This window comes from Tympanuchus pallidicinctus, unplaced genomic scaffold (genome assembly GCF_026119805.1).
Source record: "Tympanuchus pallidicinctus isolate F22 unplaced genomic scaffold, pur_lepc_1.0 scaffold16, whole genome shotgun sequence".
Classification (NCBI taxonomy): domain Eukaryota; kingdom Metazoa; phylum Chordata; class Aves; order Galliformes; family Phasianidae; genus Tympanuchus; species Tympanuchus pallidicinctus.
The window spans coordinates 19,320,802-19,348,744 of record NW_026294679.1 but is presented as its reverse complement, the minus strand read 5'-3'; the positions used below and the strand labels follow the sequence as shown (position 1 = coordinate 19,348,744).

Below are 27,943 nucleotides of genomic sequence, written 5' to 3'. Positions count from 1 at the left end.
CCTAGGTGGGTGAAGTCTGGGGAAGGAAATAACTGGTGATGGAGGTTGCCTCAGCGTCTGCTAGGATAAAACTGACCCTTCCATTTCACCATCTGGTTTACAACTGTTATATTCTTGTTGGTTCTGATTTTCTGTGTTACACAGGATTGAATGGTGATGTTTTGCTGCTTTTGAGATCTTGCCTAACATTTAAACTGCCCTTACCCTAACTCCACATATTCCATATAGAGTGGGACGAAGAGATGGTTTTCCCCCTCCCCTTCCCCTTCAGAAACATTCAGTACCAAGCCTAGTACAGATAGTCTTTGGAGAGTATACTTGCATTTCCTGTTGAAGGTGATACAAACCTTTGGGAGATGTGCTTCAGAAATCCTCTTCCACACAGCTGTGTTGAGGTGTGTGGTTTTATTACCATACAGCAGTCTTACAGAGCTGGGCAACTGTGGAGGGTTGACATCTGTCTAGTTGACTTCTCTGAACTGTGCTTCTGTTCCTTCCCACCTCAGTGTCAGAGGAAAACTGTTGAGGTAATGGTTTCTTTGGCTGTGTGGCAGGGGATACAAGGTGCTTCCCAAGGGGCTGGCACCACCTGGGCGCTGGCTGCCACCGCTCCAACAAACTGCCCAGCCAATGTGTGCTGGGGGTCCTGTGATGCATGAGGTCACTGGTTATTATTACAGCATCTTTGATATGAGTAAAGGTTTTATCTGGGGAGTGAAGTGTGTTTTGGCAATAAGCCTATATAAAATAGCATGGCCTTTGTGTCTCTGGTTATGACCTCATATCTCATTGTTTGCCTTCCAACAGAAGCCTCGTATTGTTCGATTATTCTACACAGCACTCTTAGAATCTGTAGTCTCTAATAAGAGAGTTGCTTTCCTCCATAGCTTGTAGATCATTTTGCAGGTTGAGGTGCATTTGTTCAGGAAAGGCTGTGATGCTAGTCTTAGATATTCGCAGCTGTGGATTTATTTATTTATTTATTTGCATTGTAACCCACCTTTTAATAGTTGCCATGATAGAGCTCTTTATGGGATGGTTTTTAACAGCTTTTTTTTAGATCCAGCTGGGTACTTTGGGTCCATTTATCTGCTTTGGGAAAGTCTAGACTTGGCTATCCTATTTTTTCTTTTCCATAGCTACTTGGTTTACATTTTTTCTCTGTTATGAACAGAACTCTGTCTGTTGGAATGAATAAAGACAGATTCCAGCACCCTGATGTACTGCTTTGCATCAGGACTGTAGAGGTGACAGCTGAGCCACTGTGACCCTGCAGAAGCACTTGCAGGCAGGTAGGGACAAGCAGAGGAGGGCTACCTTCGAGCTATGGCAGGAAAAGATTTCTGGCCCTCTGCTGTCACTGAACAATTCTCAGTTCAAATCCTGTGGCTTTCTGCCACTTTTTTTTTTTTTTTAACAGAGAGAGATGCTCTTCGGAAAGATTTGGCTGACTGTCAAGCTTAAAATCAAATGGTTCAGATTAGATTAGTGTTCATGGCATTTCATTTCATTGTTTTAAGACAGAGACCATTATAATTTGATGAAATACTTGCAAGCATTGCTGCTTGCAGTGAGAAATAAACTGCCTTCATGCAGCATGAAACTGTTTCACCTCAGCAGCCTGCAGTCTCGCTTTTGGGTGTTTGTGCAGAATGCTTCCACACCCCTTGTTGGCCTGAGCTGCTGACAGGAACATTGAGTGCGTTTGTTTTTCTTTTTCCCTTGTATCTACTAGTCTGAGAAATCAGTACAAGCATACACTCTTGCTTCATTTTTGAAAGGATTTTCTCTCTGAAAGCTGGAGAAACAGTAAGCTGTTTGCTAGCTGAGGAATGCCAACCTTTTGGCTTTGAGCAGAGGGACTTCCCAGAAGCTTTGTTCCTTTGGTGTCTTGTCTACAGACCGTTTCTCCTAACTTCCCACATACTCTGGATGTTTTTTTTCTAATGTGGTTCCGGGGAGCTAGTGGATGCTCTGAGCTTTGCTGCACTTCTACAGAGCTTTGCAGATAGAAATTGTGCAACAGCAGAATGAAAGATAAGCAAGAGCTGTATGAAGATGTTGCAGGAATCTGTCGTGCTGTCAGTTCTATGCTCCACCCAGTTGGCAGAATTAGCAGAAAGCCTTGTAATTAAGTTATTCCTTTAAGCAGAAGGCTAAAAAGTGGGTGTAAGCTTCAGCAGCGAAAGCATCACAGACTTTTTCATCTGGCACAGCAATCAAGACTGAGGAAAATGCACACATAAAGCAAAGACTTTTCTTGTCCCATGTGCACTGTAGGTTCTTGCAGATAGGAATGAATGGGAATCAACATACCTTCTAGTAATGAGTCTGTCATCTAGGTGTGCAAGGAAAAATCTGCCTGATATTTCCAGCTATCTGTGAATCTCAGAGATGAGATGTGCAATAGAGGACAGCATCTCCTGCTTGGTGCTGAGGCAGCTGATATCTGTCAGGGATGTTTACCTTTAAGATTGCTGTGCTGTTCACTCTTTGCTTCAACCAGCCTCATGGCTATTTGGTAATGAAAGCTTTTTCTGTCCCTCTGTTTTATCACCTCCAAGATCTGAGATGCAAAGCTGGATATTTTTTGAGACCTGACCTGTAAATGATGGTCTTAGTATTGATGAGATCTGCGTTGATTAAATCACGTTTGTCTGCAGAAATCAACCAATACTTACATAATTTCAATTACATAGAGAAAGTGTGTCACGGAGTTGAGTAGATCAATCTATGCCCATGACAGGGGGGCAGTAGGCCTCTGCCCTTCCCTCCCCACCCCAGTCCCACGAAATAGGAAGGAAGGGAGGAAAAGAACAGCAGCAACAATCTATGGAGGAAAACTTATTTTACTATGATACCGGAATACAAGATAACACAATATAATACAATTTAATTGAAATTGAGACTAATAGATCAGACAAGATGAGAGAGAGAGAGAGAGAGTTCCCGGAACCAAGTCCAACCTGAAAAGCTTGGAACGGCCAGGAAAGCACCTCCAGCACCCACTGCCAGGCAGCAAGAGAGCGCCCCCCCACCCGGAAGGGCCAGATCCCGTGACTGCTGTAATGTACAGGGATAGGAACTTGGAACTGGGGCATTAACACTTCAGTGCCCCGTACACTACATGATGTTTTGATGTGGAATACTGAAACCTGAAAAAACAAGTAACAAAACAAGTGTAACAAAACAAGTGGGTTTCCATTTCTCACCTGGTCAGGCTTTCAGAGATGGTTTTGTGTGAGAAAGTGGAATTTACACTCAGCATCAGTAATCAGTTACCTATCACCACGTTAGAGCACATGGGGATGAGGAGCCCATTCTTTTCTAAAAACACATTGAAGCATTTACTTTGTTTTGTGCATTTCTTCAGATATATAAAATTAATTAACAATAAGTTTTGGACCACTGCTCTTATTTAAGTGTGATAAATACTTCATTGGTGCTTTCAGCTGTACCTAGAGCTAAATGGAATCATCTCCTTTCCCTAATTAGGCTGTTTTATTTCTGCCTTGTCTCTGAAATGACACATCAAGCAATTGTCCAAAGTGTGTGTAGAGACATGACATGTAAGAGGATCATGACAGTTTTTCCCCTTAAAGTGAAGTGTAATAGTGGGATCTCGCTGGAGAAGGAAGGATGCAGCTGGAGATGTTCTGTTGGTGTTCTGTCTGGGGGTGCTCTGCTCCGCTCTCTGGGCCTGGACTGGGAGCCCTCTCTACCTAAAGAAGATGCTCACAATGGTAGGAGAACTGGCTGAATTGAAGGGAATATCTGGCACATTTAATTTCCACTTTCAGGTTATATGTTCCTAATTTATTCTATATTATTATATTTTTATTATGTCAGGACAGTGTTTTTAGGGATCTAGTTAGTATTATTTAATCAGACTGGTTGAATTAATTTAGTACCTTGTTCCAGTGAATAGTGTTCTTCAGACAATAGTCAAGGCTCAAGTTCATTAAAAGTTTTTTGGGCTGTTTGCCTTAGTTCATTGTGTCTCTAAGATAATGTTAGGAGTAATGAACCAAGAGCATCATTTATGCTTTTGCATCTGGCACTCCTGTTCTCATATTTCTGTAGTAGTAGAACTCAGCAGTGAGAATCATATCTGTTCTGGATGAACAGCGTTCTCAGCTCTGATAATGCCATTCTCTTTTACTTCACCCGGTGTTTTCTGGGCTCATGCCAAGATGCCACTTGGTCATACAGGAGCTACAGGTTTTGAATTTTTTTTTTGTTATTTTTGCAGTACAAGAGCTGTATGGAGCTTCAGTTGTTGTGGCCTAACAGTAAAATGCTACAGAAGTCTGGGAAGCTCTATCAGCAGTGCAGTTATAGGAATTTTCTATATCTTTTTAAAATAAATACTTGGTGTCTATGGGTTCTTAATAGGGTAAGAGTCTTTAAAGTCTGAGAAATGTATTTACTCAGAAATACAACATGAAAACGTTGTCTTCTCACTTAGTTACGCTGTGCTCTGAAGCATGTACTTTCTTTGTGCAAATGTTACAGTGGTTACCTTTCAGAAAACAAATTGGTTTTGCTTCAGGACAGTGGCTGGGGTCTGTGACACCCCCACTCCAGGCCTGGGAGTGGCAGTGTGTTGGTGGAGCACCTCCTGCCTGTGCCCTCACAGCCACTGCTGCTTCAGGTGCCTTTGTTTTATTTCTTTATTGGAATGGTGTGCTGCGCCTTTAAAATAGGAGTTAGCTTCTTTCTGGTGGTAGCTGCAGAGTATTTCACTAGTTGCTTTCTCTCTGTACATTCTTTTCTCGTGCTTGTGCTTCGCTATCCTTTTTGTGGTTTTTATGGTAGAACAGAGGCACAGTGAGTCTGTAAACAATCCGTATGACTATTGTCTCGTGTACGTTTCACTTGAATTAGGATTCCATCTTGTAGCTGTTGTATAATGTTGGCAGGTTTTAGTGTTTGGTAAAGTGTGAAGCTGCCATTTATCTCCAGAGATCTGTTTTTGTCTAACTGGTGGTTACGAATTACAGCTTGCTTCTTGTTCTCTTAACTCTGCAGTGGCCATCTAGCTGAAGGAGCAGGCTGAGTTTATAAATGAGAACCTGGGAAAGGAAGTCCTTTCTGTACGAATGGAAAAAGCTTGTGTGGTCTGTGAGAGCCCCACTGTCATAGCACTCCCCTAGTGATGATAGATGAAATACAAGTCTCTCATCTATTTCTGGTCCCAAGACAATGAAAATCCACAGGGAAAAAAGGTGTTCACCGTGTAATAACTGAGATATCTTGGCTCAGAATTTTGTAGCCTGTTTTGAGAGCAGAATCTTGTTTTGGATTTGAAATCCACTGAGTGTTTTACTCTCTGCAGCTCACACCTGTCCATCTGGCACGTGTTTTGGGTTGTATTTCCCATGGCGCTGTGAAAAGAGGTGCGTGGCTCAGAGACTTTGTGTGACTTAGTGCAGGGTCTGCTGCCTCAGCTCATTCCTCATGGCATCCTGCTCTGATCTCTTGCTACCGCACCTACTGCAAGGAGCAGTGGTTTACAGAGATCCTTGCATTGCTGCCTGAAACTTACTTACCTCACACAGTTTGTTTGGCTTGTGATTCATTTACGGGATTGAGCAAAGAAAAGGGGATTGAGGCTGAAAATGCTTTGAAATGAGTCCTGTGTACGTTCAGTGCTCAGGAATGTTGTGTGACTGGCGTGATAATGGTCTGTGTCTGCAAGCTTGCAAGCACATCTGAGCATTTTGCATGGCATACTGGCAACCATGAACAATATTCATCTCTGTATACATGCTTGCCCGCCTTACAGCAACACAAAGCCTTCATTGAAATTTGCAAAATGAGATTAATGAAAGCACAAACAAGGTTACTAGAAGGGAATGGATCGAACTGCTTTAGCGCATTTGTGGATGATGAGGAAATTCTTTGTTTTTTGACAGAAGATGAAAAGAATTGTAACTGTGGGGAAGGTGAAAAATGTACCTCCACAGATACCCAGGTTATCTTCATCTTCATAAGGAGTTGCTCTGAGTTATTTTGCTGATGCTTGAATTCTGCCTGTACCTGTTTTGTACTGTACTGTAGTGCAATTACTACTTCGGAACACATGGAATAGACTTGTCTTGTCCGTACTGGTCATAATAGTTGTACCCAATTTTTATCCTGTTACCAAAAATGGGATAATCATAAATCTTGTTGGTGAGATACCAGGAAAATACTATATAATCCTCAGTAAAGAGGTGGAATGGTCTTCCAAGAAATAAAAATATTTTGCCATAAATTCTTTTAGTTCCTGTTTCTAGGAATTCCTTACAACAAATGCTGCTGCTTCTTTGTTGTTGTTTTTTAAATTCTTATTTTCTGAAGGATGAGAAGTAGATGAGCAGAGCAGTTTACTGATTCTTTTCGCTCCTTCAGAAACATCACTATTTCTTGGAAGAGGCATATTCTATTAATGTCAATTTTATGGTTAAACGTCTCTGATTAGGGAAATGCGGAGAGTATTTTGTTTGAAGATAAGAGCTATCTTCTGAGTCTTCTGAGCTGCTGGGAAGCTCTGTGTCCCTCCTCATCTCCTAATCTGAGGATCAGTCCAAATTCTAGCATCAACAGTTTATTAACATTCGTATTGTCATTCCCACTACTTCATGAATTGCTGGGAGATCTGTAAGAAGCTTGACACTTAAGCATTGCAAAGGATGTGTGTGAAAACTGGTGTGGAGTTCATGTAAATGTTGTTAGTTTTTCTCTTTTTAAATCTAACTTCTTAACTCTTTCACCATACTTGCCCTCCTTGCTCTAACGTTCTTTTCTTAGAATTCTGTGTTCTCCTTGTTTTATTTTTTGGGTGGAGGAAGGTTTGTTGCTTTTTTTTTTTCATTGTCTCAGAAGATTGTGTGTACTGTGGGAGGTGAGGCAACGCTGGTCTTGGCAGAACAGCGCAAAGCCAAGAGAGTAATTAAATGACGCAAGCCTTTGATTATTTTTCTCTCTCAAGCTTTCTGGCACGGCTGGGCATTCCAATTGCAAAAGGAGCACCAGGAGGAGAAACTTCTAAAGATTGCGTGCAGAATTAGAGGAACTGTATCAGAGACTCCAAGCTGCTCTCAAGCTCTTTGCTCTCAAGTTCTGGAGTTGCTGCTTTTTTTCCTGTGAGGATAATGCCACTTTCGTCACGCAAGACAGAAATAACTGAAACAGAGCTGCAAAGGTTTTGCTTTGGTTTTGGTTTCTCTGCTCTCTCACTAATTGGATTTTTCCCCACCTTCAATAGAAGGATTATAAAAGAATTAGTGAAGCTGTTTTTCTGGAGGGAGTAGTGGGGCGAGTTAGCTGTTGGTTTTTCTTCTCACATTTCTGGGACTTCCTTAATCTGCCATTTGTTCCCTGAAGCCACTGCCCACTTAGAAAAAGGAGCAACAGCATAACAGATGAACTTGTAAGACCATGGATTCCTTCCCTTTTGCAAACTTTGTGGCTGCTTGTAAAGGAGGTTTTTGCGTACATAAGCATCAAATGAATAGTATCCTGGGCTGGGTTTAAAAGAACAAACTACCGCTGTCCTGAAAAAAGAAGAAATTCCATTTAAATTATAACGTGCAGAAGGTTGGATGTTGTTCCAGTTTGGAATTTTGGTGAAAGAAAGGAGAGATCCGATCAAGTGAAATACTCTGCCAGCCAAAACCTACGTGCTCTACAGCTAGCACTGGAAGATGTCTTGGAAAAGAAGTTACTTTTCTGTGGGCCGAGGGAATGTGCAGGGGATGTTTACTCCACGAAGTACAACTTCGATAGCACCCAGTAAAGGTCTCAGCAATGAGCCGGGGCAGAACAGTTGCTTCCTGAACAGCGCTCTGCAGGTGAGAGGGCAAACTGTAAACAATTTCTGCTTCCTCTTTGTGTCGATTGCAATACTTTCTTAGGCTGTGATGTCCAGCAAATGCAGTCAGGCTTGGCATTGTAATTGTTTGTAAGCCTAGATAAAATATAACTAAGTTTGGAAATGCATGTTTATTGCATCATAGAAAAGCTTTTGTAAGTTTCGGTTTTTCTTGGTGCATTGATACTTGAATCCTTTCTGTTTGTGTAAACTGGGAAGCTGCCAACCAAAGATGAAAATCTGTAGTAGAATGTTGCATTAAATCTTCTAATCTAAATTATGTCTGCTCCTTAAAGTAAATCAGTTATTTTTTTATGATCCAATCCAAGTAAAGGGTTGATAACATCTATACAAACACCTTTTAATGCAGTCCAATTTTCTTTTTTTACTGCTGATTTACAGTTTAGATTCTTTTACCCAGAAGAAACAATTCTTCTGTGTCAAAATGCGGTGGGGTGGCTGCTATACTTGTATTGTCACTGTTTACATATTCAGGGCATCTATTTGAGTTTCAGCCCTCAGTCTCATTCCCATCATGTGATTTGACTGGGTGGCACAGGCTGTGTCACTGCAGCTTTCTTTTTGTGGGCACAATTAGCTTCTCAGTTAGCTTCAGGCTTTGAGATGTCCTGGTGATGCAGTTAATACAAACACAGACTTTAGTAACATTCTGTAGTTTTAGTATGCCTGGAAGTACAGGACTAGGTATGAAGGTAAATAAGTCAAGAAAATGGCAGTATTCAGTGATGTGTTAACTGCTTTTGTTAAGCTGCACTGCGCAGTCACTGGCTGCCTCCTGATCCCAAGTTACTGAGCCTAGGTCAGATTGAAGTAGAGCCCAATGCCAGCTGTGTGCTGTATAGGAAGGTAGAAGTGTGCAACCTGGCTTTCAGTGTGCTTCAGAAATTGTTTTCTTCTGTGAGAGAATACCAGAAATACCTGTAGCCAAAGCTTGATATTTATTATCATTATTATTTAAAAAACCAGGATGTTAATAATTTTATAATATTATATATACTCCTGTTTTTTGTCTTAATTTTTTAATCAGTGTTAATCTGAGAGACTCTTGAATGTTTACTGTTCTTTACTTTTAAGTATTTCTATAAATATTCAAGATAAGCTCCAAAGGCAATTACACTGACAAACTGGACTAGTTCCTAAATGTATTTTTCTTCTTTTTGTGAAGCCTGCAGTAGCTGTTCAGGAATGTTGTATGTAATCAGACGCTCCAAAAACTTATATTGCCTCCCAGGCTCTTAAGTCCAGGAAGAGTTTGAGTAAAAGCATAAGCCGAACAATTCTGAGACTTTGGGAAACTTTACAGATCAAATCTGCTCTAAAAGTGTTGTTTTTGTAGTTCAGTTTTAGGTAGTATTTCGGTGCTGTGATCTTGTTAACAAACTGTTACAGATACTTTACATTTCTTGAAAACAGAACATTTTTTATTTTTCAGAATGCTGTTTTTCTAGTTAGTTCCTCAGGACAAATTAATTGCTTAGCTGTTTGGTCCCTCTGTTGGTGCTAACAAAGTGTTCAGTCAGTCACATGGCAGCCTGAGCCATTGCGTTCTGCCCAGAGCCTGGCACAGTGCAATTCAGGTCAGAGCTGTTCTCAGTGTGGGCTTCTGCCTCCTGACTGAGGGCAGGGCTGGCAGGAAAGCCCACTTAGTGCTCACTGAAGCAGCCAGCAACAAGCATGAGGAGCTGCCTGTGAAACACCTTGGGTCAGCACTGGTGCTGTTGTGCAGATGAGAATTTATATGATTGCCCAGGGTTGGTAGTGAAACTTCACCCAATGCTTTGGTGCTTGCTGTTCCAGCCAAGTTTGCCTTATGCTGTTGCTGTGATCATCACCTCAATAACCTGTCCTGAAAGAAAAGTGTAACTGTCCACAGTGGTTAGGGTTAGAAATCAGTCAGTCATCACAGTGTGTAAAAGCGCTTTCTAACGACAGGATTTGGGCATAAGAGACTTTTGCAGTTCATTGTTTTGACGTTCAGGAGCTTGTTAATGCACACGCTGCTGGTGCTCCATTTCTGATGGTTGCCCTTTCTACTCAGAGCATTGAGGCTGAACGGGGAGGAGGAGTGGGATGAGAGGACCTGGGCATCTCAGGGTTGTTACAGCCCTGTGCAGCTTTGCGGCGTGGCACTGCTGCACAAAGCAATGTGCATTCAGTCCAAAGCACGTGAAACGGATTTGAGGGCAGCATCCTGCTGTAGTTTTCTGTATATAAGTGGTACAGTTCTTGAGAAAGATGAAAATGTCAACTTGCAGTTGGCTAAAAGACACTGTTAAAAGTGATGTTCATTGGGGTTAATGTACTATTAGAATTGTTTAGTGTGTGCAACTTTAGTCAAAGCTCAATGCAGTATTTTATTTTCTGCATTCATAAAATCAGCTGTGCTCCTCTGTATGTTTCAGGTTCTTTGGCATCTTGACATTTTCCGACGGAGTTTCCGACAAATCTCAACGCACAAATGTATGGGAGATTCTTGCATCTTCTGTGCTCTCAAGGTAAAGATTGGAAAATAATTCTTTTACACTAATAGAAATATCTGTGGTATTTCTATGTCTAATTAAGCTTCCAGCTGGAAATTGGCAAGACCGAAGGTAAATCTGATTAGGTGCAGCATGCAGTTGTCAGTGCTGATTTTTTAAGTGTATTCAGCGATGCAGCGTGGAAAATGTTGTAGGTAAGTTGCAGATAGAACTCTGTCATCAGTGGAGTGCAGATCATTGCAAGCCTCCATATTTGAATATCACTTCAAATAATAAAGCACTGTTATCCTTTTTTCCTAAATTGTCATTTGGCTTAGAAATATTTTATCATATATAGATAGTATGTTCTTCAGAATTCACCCTTCCTGGCTGCTTTAAATGTCAGCATGAAAGGCCTTTCTATTCAAAACTTTCGATTATATAAAGCTAAAAGGTATTTTCTACTGTAAATATTGATGCCTGCATTAAGTGGCTCAATTCTTTTTGGTCTCTGATTTAGAAAACATCAATTCTGTTTTTAGATGCAGATAAAATATCTATCTCAGATGCTGCCTACACAGTAAGATCTAGATGGGAGTTGTTGTTCAAGTACTGTTACATACTTGAGTAAACTGTACAGTCCTACATCTGTTTGTATTTACCCATTACTTTCTATTGCTTCTGTTTTGGATTTTGTGTGTGTGTGTGTCCTCCTTTTTTAAATTCTTCTGCAAACTCATTGCTGCCCCTGTAGCCTGGTGGGAGAAATTGTCATAAGCAAAACATAATGAGAACTCCAGCTTTAATGTTTCTGAGCAATGTTGTTTGTTTTTTTTTTTTCTGAAATGACTAAGTCATATTCTTTGATCATAAATGGGTTGTAAAATCTTAGTAAATATTTAAATTTGTTGTGGGAGATTTTATTGTACTATGAATTCTGTGTGCAGTGATGAAAAGGGGAGATAGCATGTTTTATGGCAAAACTGAGAGTGCATGGTTTGTATTGAGATCATCTGAAGTTCACAGGCAGTATTTATGGTATAATAGCAGTCTTCTGGTGAGTGATTTTTGGGGGTACTCTGGTCAAGATAGCCTCAAAATCAGCTACTTAGGGAGTTTTTAGGATGTTCTGGAGGGGTTTTCCATTGCAGAAGAAGAGCGAAGAGCAAACTCTTACAGCATGAAAGGAGATAAGCAATTTCCTTTTGAAGAAGAGTCTGTGTCAGCTCATGATAAGAGGGATATTTACAGCAGTATCTTTAGAAGAGGATGTTAGAGTCTGTTAGGAGAAGGATAGCACATCCAAAGTGAGAAATACAGCTATGTAAGCAAAGAAAAGATGGAATATTGAGTATATCCCTTTCCTTATAGAGAAATGACAAAACTAAGTATTTTCATTTGGTTTGAGTTCATGAAATTCAGTGGGATAAATGACTCGAAGCTAATTCCCTCCAGTACTGCCAAGTGATTAATAGCATACTTGGGTAAGTAAGGGCAGAAAGAGCAGGCTTTGGGAAATGATCATGAGTAAAAGTTTTTGTTCTTATGTTTAACAAAGCAGCAAGATATTGCAGGGAGATAACATTTGGCTGAAAGTACAGTGGACTCTAAGGCAGATATGGTTTGTTTTAATATAAAGATAATAGCTGATGTCTTTGGACTGAGAAAGAGGGGAAAAAATGACACTGTGAAAGAGGAGAGAATGAATGTTTATGTAGCTGTTACAGAAGGGTGGACAGAGCTCTGGAACAAGCTGCACACAGAGGTGGTACAGTCTCCTCTGGAGGTATTCAAAACCCACCTGCACTCTTTCCTATGTAAACCTACACTATGGAGCCTGCTTTAGCAGGGAAGTTGGACTTGATCTTCAGAGGTCCCTTTCAGCCCCTATGATTCTGTGAACAAAGATGCATCTGGAATAGCAGTATGGGTTTTAGAGGAGGAAAGTGCTACAGTAAGACTGCAGGGTGGCAGAATCTCTGGAATATATGTATTAAAAGCAGGCATTTGATCAAATAATATTTTGTTTTGTTGATATGATTCTTGCTTTTAATGTCTTGCTGAAGTGTGCAGTGTGCCATTAATAAGCCTTTAAGTGTTAGAGTGGTTGCATTCACTAATTGTGTGCCTGCAGCCATATACTTATTTTTAAATTATGCAGCCTTACAGAAACTTGCTGTTCTCTCTTCCTGCTCACAGGTATCTTCTAGGATTTTTTTTGCTTCCTTTCTGTAGTTCTTACCAATGCCATGTGCAGCCATAAGGTGTTATAATCTTAAGCTTCCAGCATTGCACTGAATCCTGGAAGTTCTTTTGCACACTTTAGAATACTTGAATCTGATGCTGTGCAGAATTCCGGTAGCTCACAAAATTCAATATACAATGAAAAATACTAAAGAAATATATAACCAAGTAAAGAATTAGCTGGAGAATTATTTCTTGAATGTGGGCAGAAACAGTAACTAGTACTCAACAAAGTAAGTAAATAAATTTCATCTGGCTTTAACCCAAACCATAATGTTAATATTTTCTCTAGCCACAGCCTGTTCTGCATGGGAAATATCAGTGTTTTACCCATGTCTGTTCTACAGCCTTCAGAAAGCTTACCTACATTTATTGTGAAGCTATACAAGAGGAAAAACACATAGAAATCTGCTTGTTAAAAGTCAGAACTGTTTTAGTCCTGGTTTCTTTATGTTCATTAACTTAAAAGTATCTCTCAATTTTGTTATTCTCTGAATGGCAAGTCTCCACCTTTTATGAAATGGTGTAAAATGTTGATGCCATACATAAATATTCCAAAGATTTCCCTGATATTCATGTGTTACCAATTCAAGTAGTATCCAGATATAAATACTCTAAGTCAAATTGGAGATGTACACCTTACCCTTCCTCCCCCCCAAATCAAACCAAAAAGCCCCTCACAGACATCAGACCCATAGGTTATCTTGCATGCAACTGGAGAATGGGGCTCCTATACGAACAGGGTATACATGAGGGATAATCTCATATTATGGAGATGAATGCATTCATCTTCTTGAACTCCTTAAGGCATTAACGAGGGGGGGCAGCTGTTTTCAAGTTACTTGTTCTCTACTGCCCTCTGGATCAGTGGTTCTCAAACTGCTTTTTTTTTCCTGAAGGAGTTGAGACTGTCTGGTGCATAGTATGTGTAAACTTGTACATGACAGATGTGATGATGTGCTTAATATGCACTTATTACCGCAGGCATCACCAAGGTAAATTGTGTCCCAGTGCAGCCAGATCATCCCTTCCCATCATTGCTCATCTTTTTCCCTGTTCTGATCTTCTTGTCTGCACTGGAAATCTGTAACTGTTGTCCTCCCAGGGTATTGCCAACGTAGCCTGTAGGTCTTTGACATCCTCTTTCTCTTGAATCTTGCCTTAGGCTTTGCTAAGATGAGGGAGAAGATATGGCTGGATCCAGTGGGAAGCCAAGAATTTGGAGCTCTATACCATGCGAAAATCTCCTATTAGGGTCTGGGGAGAGGTAATTAGCTTTGCATGCTGCCAGGTGGACCTGTCCGAGATTCTGCCCGGACCGAGTGAGGATGGCGTAGGATGTGTTTGCTTTTCTCCAAAGCATGCTGGCATGTTCTGCTTCGAGCCTAGCCTGGGAAGGGGGCAGTACCTGGGGAAAAGAGTCTCCATCCCACCCCTTCTCTCCAGCTTGCCTTGGCAGAATACTTGCTGTGTTGGGCTGAGAGGGTTCAAGCTCTTTCCTAAATGTGAACAGTTGCTTTAAGGGGAGCATTCTCTTCCTGATGACTCTAGAGGAAGATAATCTCCACTAGGCTAAATTTAGCCTTTGAAAAACAACAAAGTAGTTATTCTTTCATACGTGCTTGGCTTGCTGCAACTGTTTCTAGGGATTCTGATGTCATGCACAGTATTTACTGTAAACGCTCAGCTATCTCCATAACTATTATTTATAAATTTAATTTTATTTATAGAAAGAACAATCAGAGGACAGTGATGTGTCATATCGGATATCAAATCCGCATCTTAGTTTTGTGCCACTGGAGATATTCATTTCATAAATTCTTAAAGTGGAATTGTTTTAAAACTTGCTAAACTACCTGGCTGTCTTTGTGAATTAATTGCAGACATAAGCATTGTCCATTTTGAAAGAACACTGCATCAAGAGCTGTAAAAAAATACAATAAAATAAGGAAGAGCTGCAGACTCTGTACTGGAATCCCAAACACAGTTCCTTGAGATTTTATAGCACAATAGAATGTGGGGGTTTTTTTGGTACAGTAGGTATCTTTGTTGCGATGCCATTTGCCTGCTGCAATTGGAACAGCTTTTTGATTTATCATTGGTGTTCAAGTCTACTTTATTCTGTTACGCTTTCCTTTTTCTAGAGTATGACTTTGCTTTGGTGTGTGTTTATCACAGCTGGAAGGGAGCAGGAAGGGGGAAATCCGTTCACTGTGCTGAGCGTGCCACAGAGAGTTTGTTCTCCTTCCAGGGATTGTACTGGGAGCTCTGTAGTGCCAGGATATCGGACAGGGTGTTTTTTGTAGTTTGCAAAGAAGAATGCTCTATTGATTGATAAATTCCAACAGGGCTGTTCTTTTTTGTGATTTTGTCATGTGCAACAAAAGCAGGAAGAATGTGAATTTTCTGTGTGGACTGTTGTTTTCTAAGGTGAAAATGGAGAACAATAGGATATTAGAATGCTTAAAGAAATGGAATGGCAATGATGCATGGTTCTGATTAGGCACCTGTTAGAAGTGTAGGGACTTCTTATGGAACGTTTGTAAGGGGGTTGAGACATTAAGTGAAAAGTTGATTGCAAAGAGTCAGAGTACAATTTGTTGTATTTTATATATAAAAATCTGTTGTTTTTTTTTTTTTTTTTTCCATTTGGCACTTGCAGTTAACTCCCAGACAAAAGTAGTTAGCAGCAAAACAGTTTCTTGAGTTAATAAACTGGTAATTGAAGCTTCCAATTCATGATTGCCTTTTTGCTTAATTTTGTTAGTAGCCAGGTGATGTTTGACTTTAAAATCCATACTGGGAGGTGACATTAATGTTTAAGGTATAGCATGAATAACAACATAGATCAGACTGTAAAAATTGTGTAGGCTGGCTGTTATCAGATGTGGAGGTTTAGAACGTGATCTGAAGAGACAAATATGGCCAGTATTACTTGCTCTAGTGAAGCCAAATATAACATGAGGAAATGAGGGAGAGAAATGTGAGCTAATGGAAATACGGTAGGTGGAAATTTAGGAGATTGGTTGGGAGAAGCAACCATGAATTTAGCAGCCAGCATTTTTATTGGTTTCTTTTATATGTTGGTGTACTGAACGGGAAGTTGCATCAGGAGAGGAGAGTTTTTGCTAAAAGATAAACTTTAAACACAGGGAATAGTAAAGCATTTTGGAGGAACATGTTCTATTCTGTGAAAGAAATATCATGATGCAGTGCTGTCTCCATTCAGAAGGAACTTCTGCACAGTGCTGGAGGAGAATAGTTGGTTCTCAGAAAGCTGCCAAGAACAGAACTCAGATTTATAGTGCATGGGCACTGGACTGATTCAGTAGTTATTGCCAAGTCTAAGCTTGTTCCATCAGTCTGGATGGATACACATTGGAGATGTCAATGTACCCCAAGAAATTGAATACTTCTTTCCTAAGGAAACAGTGAATGCAGGCACTATTAGAGATAATTTGGAACAGATCTTTTAGAGGAGGGTAAGGGAACTCACAGTTATTTCAGCTTCACAGTCTTAAAAATAAGTCTAAAACATCAATCCCAGAACTACCTCAAAGAATAGTGACTGTCTTACACTGTAACCAAATGAAGTATGAGTCATTTTATGATAATGTGTGAATTTTGGAAATCTGAGGAAGAAAGCCAGGTTTTAACTTGAGTAACTGCATAATAAGGTTTCTTTGTCTCAAACTGGAAGTTGTTCTACTTTGAAGCTACAGAAAGTTTGTGCTGATTCCCACACTTGCCAAACTGGAGGAGATTATTCTGGGAGAGCACTGACACAGCAATCCCCTGTTCTGGCAGATGTCAAAAGCCCAAACTTGTTGTAGAAATAACAGGAAGCTTCTATTTAGAAACTAAGAAAAAGCCACTTGAATGGTAATAAACCAAGTGAGGCTCTGGAACAGACTGTCTGGAGTGGTTAAGGAATTTCCAGTTTTGGATGCCTCTGAGCTGGCCTAAGACCAACTATGTGAAGAATATAGCTGATCCTGACATGGTACTTGGGCATGGACCAGATGCAACTTGATTGGCTTCAGCAATTCATTTTGGTTATATTCTGTTTGTGCTTCTTAATTCTTCTGTCTGTGCTACCTTTCCAGACCTTTGAAGATTTGTGGAGAAGGAGAGAAAGAGATGGGTCTCTTTTTTTAAATAGGGCTCAGGAATGAAGTTTTATTAGAAAATGTGTGTCCTGTCTGATAAACTCCATGTCTGTACTCCTCTATATTGGCTATTTCCAACATTCCATAACAGATCATTAGTATGGAATTCCAAGTCCTGTTGTTAATTCAATATTAGGAATGGCTTCTGTTTTATGCTGAGCCTGGACATGTTTGTATCTGGGTACAAAAATACATTTTTCAGCTCTGCTGCGTTGTTGATTGGAGCTACTGAAAAGTGGTAAAATAGGAAAGACTTTTCTTGTTCAGAAGGCTTTTAGTAGTGTCTGTTTCATATTGTGGCATTTAAGGATACTCTCAACTGCGTTGGAATGTGGCCATATGGGGACAACATAAGCACTGTAAATACACTGAGCTTTTCACTGTCAGGTGAAGAAGCTTTTGAAAGAGAGCAGAGTTTGAATGTTTCATATATGAAGCTTCCATTAAGCTCCAGAAGCACTTGGAGAAACAGTGTCCTGAAAACTCCTGGAGCAGGACCAGCAGTGCTTTCCTGGTCTGTGCCCAGCTGGCTTTCAGACCTGAGTGGGGAACATGTGCAAGTGACTAACAGTGTAACTCAAGGGCAAGATCTGAAATGAAGGAGAGAGATCCAGCTTAGATAACTTAAAACGATGAAACAGCAGGAAGTGCCACACCTGTCCACCTAAGTCTGAGAGACAAGAAAGACCTGCTCTGAAGAAAAGGTGAGCAAAGAATGTGTCTTGAAAAATGAGAAGGGGGAACAACTCCCGTATCTTGCTCAGAACTCCCCAAAGATTTTTTTTGTTTTGCTTTTTTTTAAATAAAAAAAGAAAAAGGCAAAGCCAGCAACAACACTGGGTTCAAAGTGCATCTGACTCTATTTCGGGTGTTTTTTGGGGCTTCCTGCAAGACACATGTGATGTGTTTCAAAGGACTTTAAAGATTTGACCATTAGGATTGTTCATTGTTTTTAAGACAGTTTAATCTTCATAACTTAAAGAAGACTATACCATTGTGTTCTATGCCATTCCAAGTATTGAAGGACATTCTATCTAATACTGGGGTCTTTTGCTGCTTGACTATACGTAATAAAATTCTTTGTAATATTCTTTAATGCTGCTAGATTATTTCTGTTGTGTGATTATGATAACTGTGATTTCGTAATTCTTGGCTGTTATATTTACTAAAAGATTTTTTTTTTATCTTTGTTCTTTGCTCATGAAGTCTGCAATTATTTTGTGAGGCCAAAAAAAAAAAAAGGCAGGTTTTCTGGAAAACTCAAAGAGCTGCTTATAATCATCAGGATTGCATTTTTGTTCCTGAATCTTTTTGTTACCTATTATGGACTTTACAGGTAAAAGTGAAGTATGCTTTTTTTCAGAAATGTGGTTGCTTGGTGGCTTCTGCTTTTAACTTGTGAGGAGCCTATGCTGATTCTCCCCCTGCCAAAAGTGCAGTCATTTCTGAGCTCCTAGGGGCAAACTATGACCTGTCCATCAGTTCCCTGCTGCTCAGTTGCCTGCTGAGCTGCTAGGCAAGTGTCTCAGCTTCCAGATCTATAAATTGAGACCAAGATAACCAGAATGAACGTGTTTCTGAAGAACAGTCATGAATACTTCAAGGTGCTCTTAAATCCCACAAAGGGAGGAGCTTAAATAGGGTGGAATTGTTTTTCAATGCTTTTGTTTTTAGATGTCTGCTGCAATGAGAAAAATCTGCTAATGCAACAATAAGAAACTTCCTCTGTTGTCAGTGGGACAGAAATTGGAATTGGGATTGTTAAGGACCGGCTTGGATATTCTTTCCATTTTTGTATGTGTAAATGGAAGGTAGCTGAGGAAAGGTATTGCCTGTAACTCATGAGATGGGAGACTTTGATTGCCTCACAGCCTACTCTTTATTTCCCTGTCATTACCTGATATTCTAATAAATGTGGTATCAGAAGAGCTACCTGTCTTTAGCATGGTTGGTCCTCATCCATCAATCAACTCTGGAAACATTACCAAAATAAAAATATTGGTGAAGAGATGCATGTTTTACATCTGTATTAGATAATCTGTCAGTATTATAAATTCTATAAATGAAGCAGACACAGATCCGTTTGTGCGGCTGTGCAGTGACTGGAACATTCTGCATTTTTTCGTCTTCCTCGAAGCAGCTGAATTAAGCAGACATCCCAGTTTACCTGTTCATTTCCTGATACGAAGCAAATAAGACCATTTATTTCTAGTGAATATTGGCTCTAAGTACTCTGGAGAGATGCTTTCAGTAATTAAGGGGAGAAGTAACAGGAATGAATGCTGCTACAGGTTCTCGTCACAGATTGGAAAGAAAACCAAGCCAACAAACCAATCTGAAGCTAGCTTTCTCATTCTCTTGTGCTTGTCTAGAAGGCAGAAAAGCCAAGTAGGTAACAACTGAAGATATTGTTTTAATTGCAATAAGAACAAGCTTTTTGTGTGATCTTTAAGAAGGTTGTGTGGAAAGTTTTGGAGGCAAATAAAACTTTGAGATCAACGCTGATGAAGAAACTCATTTGTCATAAAAATTAGAGTAAGAACAGTTTGAAAAGAAGGTCTAGAATTTTCCACTTACTGACGAGTTTGCATACCATATTCTGTTTTCTTTTGTAGGAGGGCACAATGAAAATTAAATCAGAAAATGTTTTAGAGATTATGCACACAATAGAAGTTGGAGCATATTCGGTTGGGAATGTATGTTGAACTTTCACACAGATAACTCACACTTACAATTATAATGCTTCTTTATAGGACTACTTGTTGCAAGTCATTACCCAGATGAGCTGTGAGATATACAGGTGTGAAAATAACAGGTGTCTGGAAGCAATTGAACAGCTGGCCATAGATAGGAGCTGCTGTTCATGTAATGCATTTTCCTCTCCTTATGCTGACCCAGTCATCATCTGATTCTTACCTATTTGTGCTTATTTAAAGTAGATAAATTCCTGAAAGATTGCAAACAACACACTGTGGGCTAAGAAGTTAGGAAAGCCACAACTGAGAGAGGAAAGAAAAAAGCGCGCGTAGGAAGAATGCTACTGATGTGAAGTTAAAAAGTCAAGCTGGGAAAATAGGAGTAAAAAGTGAAGAAGTTTTGATGTCCATTATATTTGTTTCAGGAATCAAAGTTGGAGGAAGGCTTAAGGATGATTATCGTGCAGGAAAGCTAGCCCTGGGCTCCCAAACCTCCCTTCTTTGTCTCTATGTTCTTTGAAAGGAAAGGAAAGAAAGCAGGAAGATAGATAACAGCTTCAAAGGAGAAACCCCTAGGATTTTTTATTGTAGTTCCTTTACAGTACAAATATCTTTATTGCTTCGTCAATGTGAATTAAAAGCTGCTTGTTTGTTTTCAGACAACTTAGTGGTTGTGTATTTGAAAATACAGTGGTTAAACTTTGTTTGTTTTCTTACTAGAGTATCTTCAACCAGTTTCAATGTAGCAGTGAGAAAGTGCTGCCTTCAGATGCCCTACGCACAGCTCTTGCAAAGACATTTCAGGATGAGCAGCGGTTCCAGCTGGGCATTATGGATGATGCTGCTGAATGTTTTGTGAGTATAACTGAAAGATTATCAGAAGGCATAGATGCAAACTCTCCCACTACACAGTCAGCTCCCCACCCCAATTGCAATAGACCTCAAAAAAGTCACCAAGCTTTAGGTGTCCAGTGGGGGAACCAGCTTTTGTTTTAAGAATTATCACTAATGATTTTGAAATGGAAATATCAATACTTAAATTTTGGTTTCTCAAATATTCTGCTGGTAGTCTCAAGTATATGTTTGATGGAAATTGTGTTGTTAATAAAAAATTGTCTCCATGCTTTTCAAAATTCTGGTACAGGGTATGATACTAAAACCTCACAAACATAATGCACTCAATCAAAGAAAGTAATCAAGCTTTCTCATCTGCACCAACAAAATTTTCAGTTGGTTGCTGGCTTATCTTCTTCTATAGCCCTTATATAGGCAAAGATCTTGGTGAAGATCTGCCACGTCCTGCCCTGGCCCTCTTCTTCCCAAATTTCTCTTAGCAGATATACCTTTCAAAATTTTATATTGCAAGCCTGGTCTGAATTTTAAGCTTTTTGAAGAAAAGTTCGTTCAGGTAGTACTAAAAGGAGTACCGTGCACTGAAAAAATACTCTGTATTATACTGTGGCTAGGACCATTGACTTCTCTTGTTCTTGCTTCACTTTTGTGCCATTCTGACTGTTACTGTTCACTGAAGATGTTTTGTCCAGCCAGAACTGTGTGCTAGCAATTCTGTGAACAAGGCTGTACGTGTCCAATGAGATTTGTTCTCTTTTATCATCTTCACTTAGGTGATATTATCGATACAGTAGGCACTGCAAGAGTGATTTGGGATGTTAGTTTTAAGGATCACCTCAAAAGTAGAAAAGGATTTTGGGTGTCAACACACAAATCCTAAATCTTTAGTTTGACTCACTGTGATTTTTTTTTTCTATATAGGAACTTTTTCTTCTCTTATGTTCATGTTTTCTTCTTTTCTTTCTTTATTTTCATGTATTTCTGTAAGTAGGAGGTACTTTTGTCTTCTGAACTATTGACTCCTTTCCTTCTTGAAAATGGTGTCTGTGGGTGTATGCATACTACCTGGATGTTAAGGAAGATATTACTTCTTAATCCAATTACAAACGTTGGTTTTACTACTACAGTGTAAAAGCTCAGGCAGAATGCCATTCAGAGTGGATGTATTAAATCTTTCATTTCCTGTATCTGCCTAATTTGACAGTTGCAATGTAGAGAATTATTGTGAAGTGATAAATTCATAGAACTATTGTAGTTCTTAGACTAAATGGACTGCTAATGGAATTATGATAGCAAGCTACTCTATGTTTGTGGAGTACCATGGCAGAGTAATGGTATAGAAAAACAGTATAGTTTAATAGGCTTGCTCAAAATGGGGGTAGATTGTAACAATAAAGCTTCAAAGTGAAACAAAAGAGATGGGCCTGTATAGGAGACTGTCAACACAGCTTTGTCAAATCTGTGTGCAGCTGAGCATGTGCAGAGGTCTGTATGTAGTACAACATGGGAACTTCAGATTTAGTCTGTTTCTTGAGAAATCTAATCTAAATAGCTCATATTATATTACAGGAGGAGTTACCACAGTCATGTTTGTTAGGTTAATTGTACTGGCATGAAAGCAGTTAAAACTGACAGAAGTTCTGTTTTGAGGCTAAGCTTTAAAGCAGAGATAATTCCAAAGCTTTTCACTTAACCTTTTCTGCCCTAAAGGCAGAGATTTAGTTTAAGTGGCAGAAGAAGATCTTAGATTCCTGAGTTAGGGGGAAATTGTACTAGGACAGAGCTGTTTTGCCTAGTAATTAATCTTCACCTGATTGCTGCGTGTTTATCAACCATCAGTGCAAGTCATGCTGGTGGTGAAAACTGCTGCTGGAAGAGACAGATTTCTGCTGTTCGTTCCAGTTAAATGTTGCTAGCAATGTGAGGAGAGGAAAATAAATCCTCAGATTTATTTAAAACAGATGACACTGTCCAGAAAATTTTCAGTGCTTTTATTTCACGTGGAACTTAATCTACTTCTTCATGTAGTAGTTTTCCCCCTCTTTCATAGAATGTAGATTATTTGTCATATTTTGAAACTCCTGTGGAGTGCAGAAATTGATTTAGGGTTACTTGGTGCTGATGAGGAGAACTTAGTAGCAACCAATGTAAAATTGTGGAGCTGTTCTATCTGCTCCATTTGGTCAAATCCATTCACATTTGATTATTGGGCAGAATGATCAATGACAATCTTCAGCTGTTCCAGTAAATAAAAGAAATGGTTATTTGGTGTAGCATTTAGAAGTCGGATGTACCATTTTCTTTTACTACTTCTCCACTCTTTCTTGCCTCTTGCACTAGGAAAACCTGCTAATGCGAATTCACTTCCACATTGCGGATGAGACAAAGGAAGATATTTGCACTGCACCACATTGTGTTTCGCATCAGAAGTTTGCAATGACTTTGTTTGAGCAGGTGAGATGATGCGTGTTTTACACAAATCGCCGCTTCTCAGCCTCATGTTTTAATCTGAAGACGTGTAGCTTTGGACCAGCAAAAAAAAAAAATCTTACCTATACAATTCTTTTTCTTTCTCTTTAGTGTGTTTGTACCAGCTGTGGTGCCACTTCTGACCCATTACCTTTCATCCAGATGGTACATTATATCTCCACAACATCGCTTTGGTGAGTTCAATTTTTTTTTTACAGGGAAGAGAACTTATTTATGCTACTGTTGCCATTTGATCTTCACCTTCATAACGCTAATTGTCCGGAAGATGATTTGTTCAGAGCTGGTGGAGCCTTTATAACCACTGCAAAGGGCATGAGAGTTTAGTGGAACAGAAAATAACTTAGGCATGGTTCAATGCGTCTTTTCTATTTAGTCCATATTCCCTTTCAAACCAGAGCTAACTTAAAGCTTTATCAGTCTGTTCTGAGTTTTGCTCAGCTGAGTGTTGGAAAGGTTCAAGGATAGAAATTGCATTGTCTCTCTGGACTGGCTGTTCCAGAGCTTTGCCCCTCAGTGTGATTTTTATTTCTTTTTTCCCCATATATCCAACCCTTTCCTGGCTCTCTGCAGGACTTATTCCAGTCCAGTTCCACATACATCTGTTGTCCTGGGAAGGGGGTGGGAGGCTCATAAAAGTAATGTCACAATGCTCTGGTTGTGTCCTTGTGGTTACTGAATAGGGAGAAGTAATTACTTTGCTCAACTTGCATGCTAAAGCCCAGTAATTTTGTTGGCATTCATCACTATGAGTGCACACTACAGACTGCGGATTCTGTGAGCCTGAAGTTCCAGCTATGTTTTGGTCCACTTTGTATTGATACAATGGCTTGGATTCAAAGGGACCGTGAAGATCACACTGTTCCATCCCCCTGCCTTGAGTAGGGTTGCCAATTGCTAAATCAGGAGCTAGATCAGTTCACACCATGCAACCTGGCCCTGAACCTCCAGAGAGTCTGCTCCAGGGAGCTGCATCTGTAGCTTTTCTGGGTAACCTAGTCTAGTGCCTCACAATCCCCTGAGTAAAAAATGTACCCCTAACATCTGTATCTCCCCTTTTTTGGTTTAAAACTGCCTCCCCGTTAACCTGTCACTATTAGACCTTGTAAAAAGTTGGTCTCCCTCCTGCTTGTAAGCTCCTCTGAGGTACTTGAAAGCTGCAGTGAGGTCTCCACAAGCATTCTTTTCTCGAGACTGAACAAGCCCAGCTTCCTTAACCTTTCTTTATAGGAGAGGCATTTCAGCCTTCTGGTCATCTTTCTGGCCCTCCTCTGGACCTGCTCCAACAACTCCACATCTTTCTACTGCTGGGGGCTCCATACCTGGACAAAGTAGTTCAGATGAAGCCTCCCCAGGGCGGAACAGAGGGGAACAGTCGTCTCCCTTGGTCTGATGTCCACCTTTCCTTTGATACAGCCCAAGATGCAGTTAGCTTTCTGAGGGTTTACCTTTGCAGTCTACACCTCCCAGTTCGGCCACAAGAACAATATAGAAGACTCAGAAGTCTTGCTAGAGACCAAATGAGAACTCACTGTCCTCCTCTTGTCAATAGAGCTTATCTTTTTGTGATAGGAATTAGTCAACTTAGTCATGCATAGCTTGTCGGTGGGAAATCTTCTGACAGTTGTGATTCACCTTCTTATCATTCTTATGACAAGGTGATTTCCAAGGGGATATTGGTCCATAGTCTCCCCAAGTACTAGAGCAAGATTGACCAGTCTCAGTTCCTTGATTACTCTTTCTTGTCAGTGATAAAGATGGGTATAACACTTGGCCTTTCTAGTTGCTGACTGCCATGACTTTTCATTAAAGGAACTGCTGCTCTAGTTCTGTTACAGTTCTGCTGAATGAATTGTAGAAGAGGGAAGCTGATTTTTCTCATCCTTGCTGCTCAGTTAAAACCTGCCATAACATACTAGAGGCAAAACTGTTGTTTGCTCCTGTTTTGAAATTTTGGCTGGTATGAAAAACTCTTCATTTGTTGTCCTGCATGAGAGGCATAGCCTCAAAAGGTTGTCTTGAAAACTGTTAGTTGAGTAATGTAAAGCAATACTTTGTTTTTCCTCGTGGCTGCTACCTGACATGTATTAGAAGAGCAGCAAAATAGTCATGTAAACTGTATTCAATACTTTATATTAAAAAAATCTCAATAATGTTGAGTTGCACATAATTAAAAAAAAAAAAAGCCCCAAAAGAGTAGTATGTTTATTTACCTCTTCAGACATGGCTCTTAAGCTTGAGGCCATTCGTATTCTTGTGTACTTACTGTTACTTTTCTTTTAACATGGACAATTACATCAATTGAATACTGCACTATTTTTCACCTGTAGTTTCTTCAGTAAGGGTGTGCTTTACTGTGCTACTTCACTAATGTGGTTGCTGAAGTGGAGCATCTTTAATCATATGATTTTTTTTCTGTACTACAACCTTAAATATAAAAAGTGTTGTGCAATTTAAGGTTCTCAGCCTTTTAGCGAAACACTCTTAATGTGCTTTGTATTTTTCTGGTTTTGTTAAAATTTGTTTCCTATCCTTTATGCTAAAGCAATCAAGCTATTTGTATGCTGGAGAGACGTGAGAAACCCACTCCAGATATGTTTGGAGAGCTACTGCAGAATGCCAGCACTATGGGAGACCTGAGAAATTGTCCGGTTAGTATGTTTTGTTTTCTTCTGAGCAGGGCAGACAGGACAGAAGAATTAACAGATTACACTGGTGTGTATTTTTTAACTCATGAGCATTTTTCAAGATATAGGTCAAAGGAATGTTAAGGAAAAGGATAGATGAGATTTTTCTTTGGGTTTGAATTCAGTACTTCTCAATTATTTAATGAAGAAAAAGAAAACTGCTGATGCTGAGTGCCTCACTGAAGATTTTTAAAGCCTCCAATGCCAACGTATGAAGCTACAATTATTCTTTGATCCTATGAAGAAATTTCTTGACTAAAGAAACAGAAGTGAAAGAGAATGTGGAAACTTTATCTTTTTATGGGAGATCTGCATGTTGGCAGTGGTTTTGAGTAACTAGGCTTTCTAGAAGGAGTGTTCCAGAAATTCATCCAGTTTCTCTGGTGTTTGTTTTTTTTCCTATGAAAGCAGTGTGTACCACCTGTAATGAGCATGAGAAAAGATTTACTTATTTCTTAAAGAATCTTGCCAGTAGTATCATGTTGTGGCACAAGTAGTATAACTTTTGCGCCAGTTACTACAATTGCTTGTAGAAGGTCAGTTGTTTTGCCTGGGTAATCTTCCATTCACAATTTTTCAGTTGGAATAAATTTTCCTATTGGTACTATACTTGCATCATGTAGCCAAAATTGATCAGAGGGGAAGAGAAAAGAACAGACACTTATTGTCAGAGGTTATTCCAACGATGAGGGATTGTAGGCTAGCCGGTATACCTGCGAGAGCTGTGTCAAAGGCAGGAACCATCCCAGAAAACCTGAGAAGGTATTGTTTCAGGTTTCTGAATGAAGTATACTGTTCAGAGTATGGGAGATGCTGACCAGAAAATGTGTGATGATTTGCATTTAACTGGTACATAACATTTTAAAAACAATTACTGTATATGCTAAGTTGATAAACATAGGCTGCTGTTCTTAAAAATGTTATTGCCTAGAAATGCATACTGCTACACAGTAAAAATCCAATAAATCAGCTTGAGAAAAATAAAAATGGTTTTATGTAAAACTAACCTTTTCCCCTTCAAATCATAAGGCTTTGATTTGGTTCTAAAATAAGTTTCATATCTTATTAATTTGGGTGCATTCAGATCCAGAGCTTTAAGTGTGTAACAGCCATCATCAAACTTCTTTACGTATTGACTGATGCAGAGAATAGCTGCATAGTTGTTGCTTTGTGTAATGCCACTGTTCAGTGCCTCGTGAGCCTGAAGTCCAGCAGTGCAGGAATCTCGTGTCCATTCCCTGTGGCTGCTGTACACATTTCCTTTCTATGAATATCTCCCTCCCCACCAGCCCTCTGTAGCTTCTAACTTTGAAACATTCCTTTTTAGTCTCCATTCAAATATTAAATTCTTTTTTTAGGAGGTATTGGTGAATATGTGGTTTTACTTATCTCAGTAAAGGAAATGAAGATGCTCATGTTTTAAGAAACAACAGAAGTCTTAAGATATTTAATAACTAAAACATGATTATTTAGTAGAAAGACTAAGACTGGTGTTTTGTAAGATGAAGATGGTTTGTAACTGTAAATAAACAGCTGGGTGAAATTGCTTGCCAGCTCTTGCTGACCCTTCCTTAGTTTATTTGGGAAAATATTCTTACTGATGTTTAGCTAAGGCTGGACTACTGGAAGCTTCACTAGCATGACTTACTAGAATTTTGTATTATTCCTGTCTTACAAAAAATGCTCATGTTAGCAGGAGGAGCAAAGATGACAACTATTTGAGAGTAAGATAGTTGGTTTTTGTTCGTTTTGATGAGATAATCCACAGAATTGCTTGCACTTTGAATGTCTGTTGCAAAATGTGTATGTAGTGATCTTTGATATAAATGTCTGGTATCTATGTGTAAGCATCATAATGTTCTAACTTTCTATCTGGAATGAAAAAAAAACCCCACAACCACACATGCACTTGGTTAACTTTCTAAACTGTTGTCGGGAAGGAGCTCCTTATGTTCTTGTTTCCAGAGTTGTAGCATCAGAAATGAGAATATTAAATTCAGAAACTGTTCCCCATAGTGATGAGAAACTATTCTCATTTTGAAGATGCTTTCTTTCTGGGATCTTTTTTGTGTGACCCACCCCAGGGGGAAAGCGGGTGTTCTAATGAGACTTCAGAAAAAGTTCAAAGTTGTTCAACTTTCAAGTTGTCCTGAAAATAAAAAGATAATGCTCTGCTTCCTAGAATTACAGTGATAATCTCTTAATTCAGAGGGTGGAGTTTTTTTCATGATGCTTTAAAGATGCCTGTAATTCCAACAGATAATGGATCAGAAGAACCTCTGAGAAGTGTGTCAACTTCAAAAGCAAGCTTATCTCTAACAAGTGCTCTGACTAGAGAATGGGGGGAAATGGCTGGTTGATAAGTAGCGATAGCTGTATTGAAAAGAAAAAAAGGAAAACAAAGCAAAAAATAAGCAATGAAGATCTGCAGTGGCAACTGTACTATTGAAATTTGCACTTGTTAATGCCT

The 27,943-nt window shown here is 39.5% G+C and overlaps 1 protein-coding gene across 8 annotated transcripts in view; it reads left to right on the top strand.

The window, feature by feature from the left end:
- The window catches only part of USP54 (ubiquitin specific peptidase 54), a 95,382-nt gene that overhangs the window by 38,261 nt on the left and 29,178 nt on the right, over positions 1 to 27,943 (top strand). For all 8 annotated transcript variants that reach the window (XM_052676689.1, XM_052676690.1, XM_052676686.1 and 5 more), the window contains exons 2-7: positions 6,977 to 7,838; positions 10,282 to 10,374; positions 20,168 to 20,302; positions 22,640 to 22,753; positions 22,880 to 22,962; positions 25,332 to 25,437. In XM_052676689.1, coding sequence (XP_052532649.1) covers positions 7,692 to 7,838; positions 10,282 to 10,374; positions 20,168 to 20,302; positions 22,640 to 22,753; positions 22,880 to 22,962; positions 25,332 to 25,437 — 678 coding nt within the window. In that variant the 5' untranslated portion in view covers positions 6,977 to 7,691. The remainder of the gene's footprint in view (positions 1 to 6,976; positions 7,839 to 10,281; positions 10,375 to 20,167; positions 20,303 to 22,639; positions 22,754 to 22,879; positions 22,963 to 25,331; positions 25,438 to 27,943) is intronic.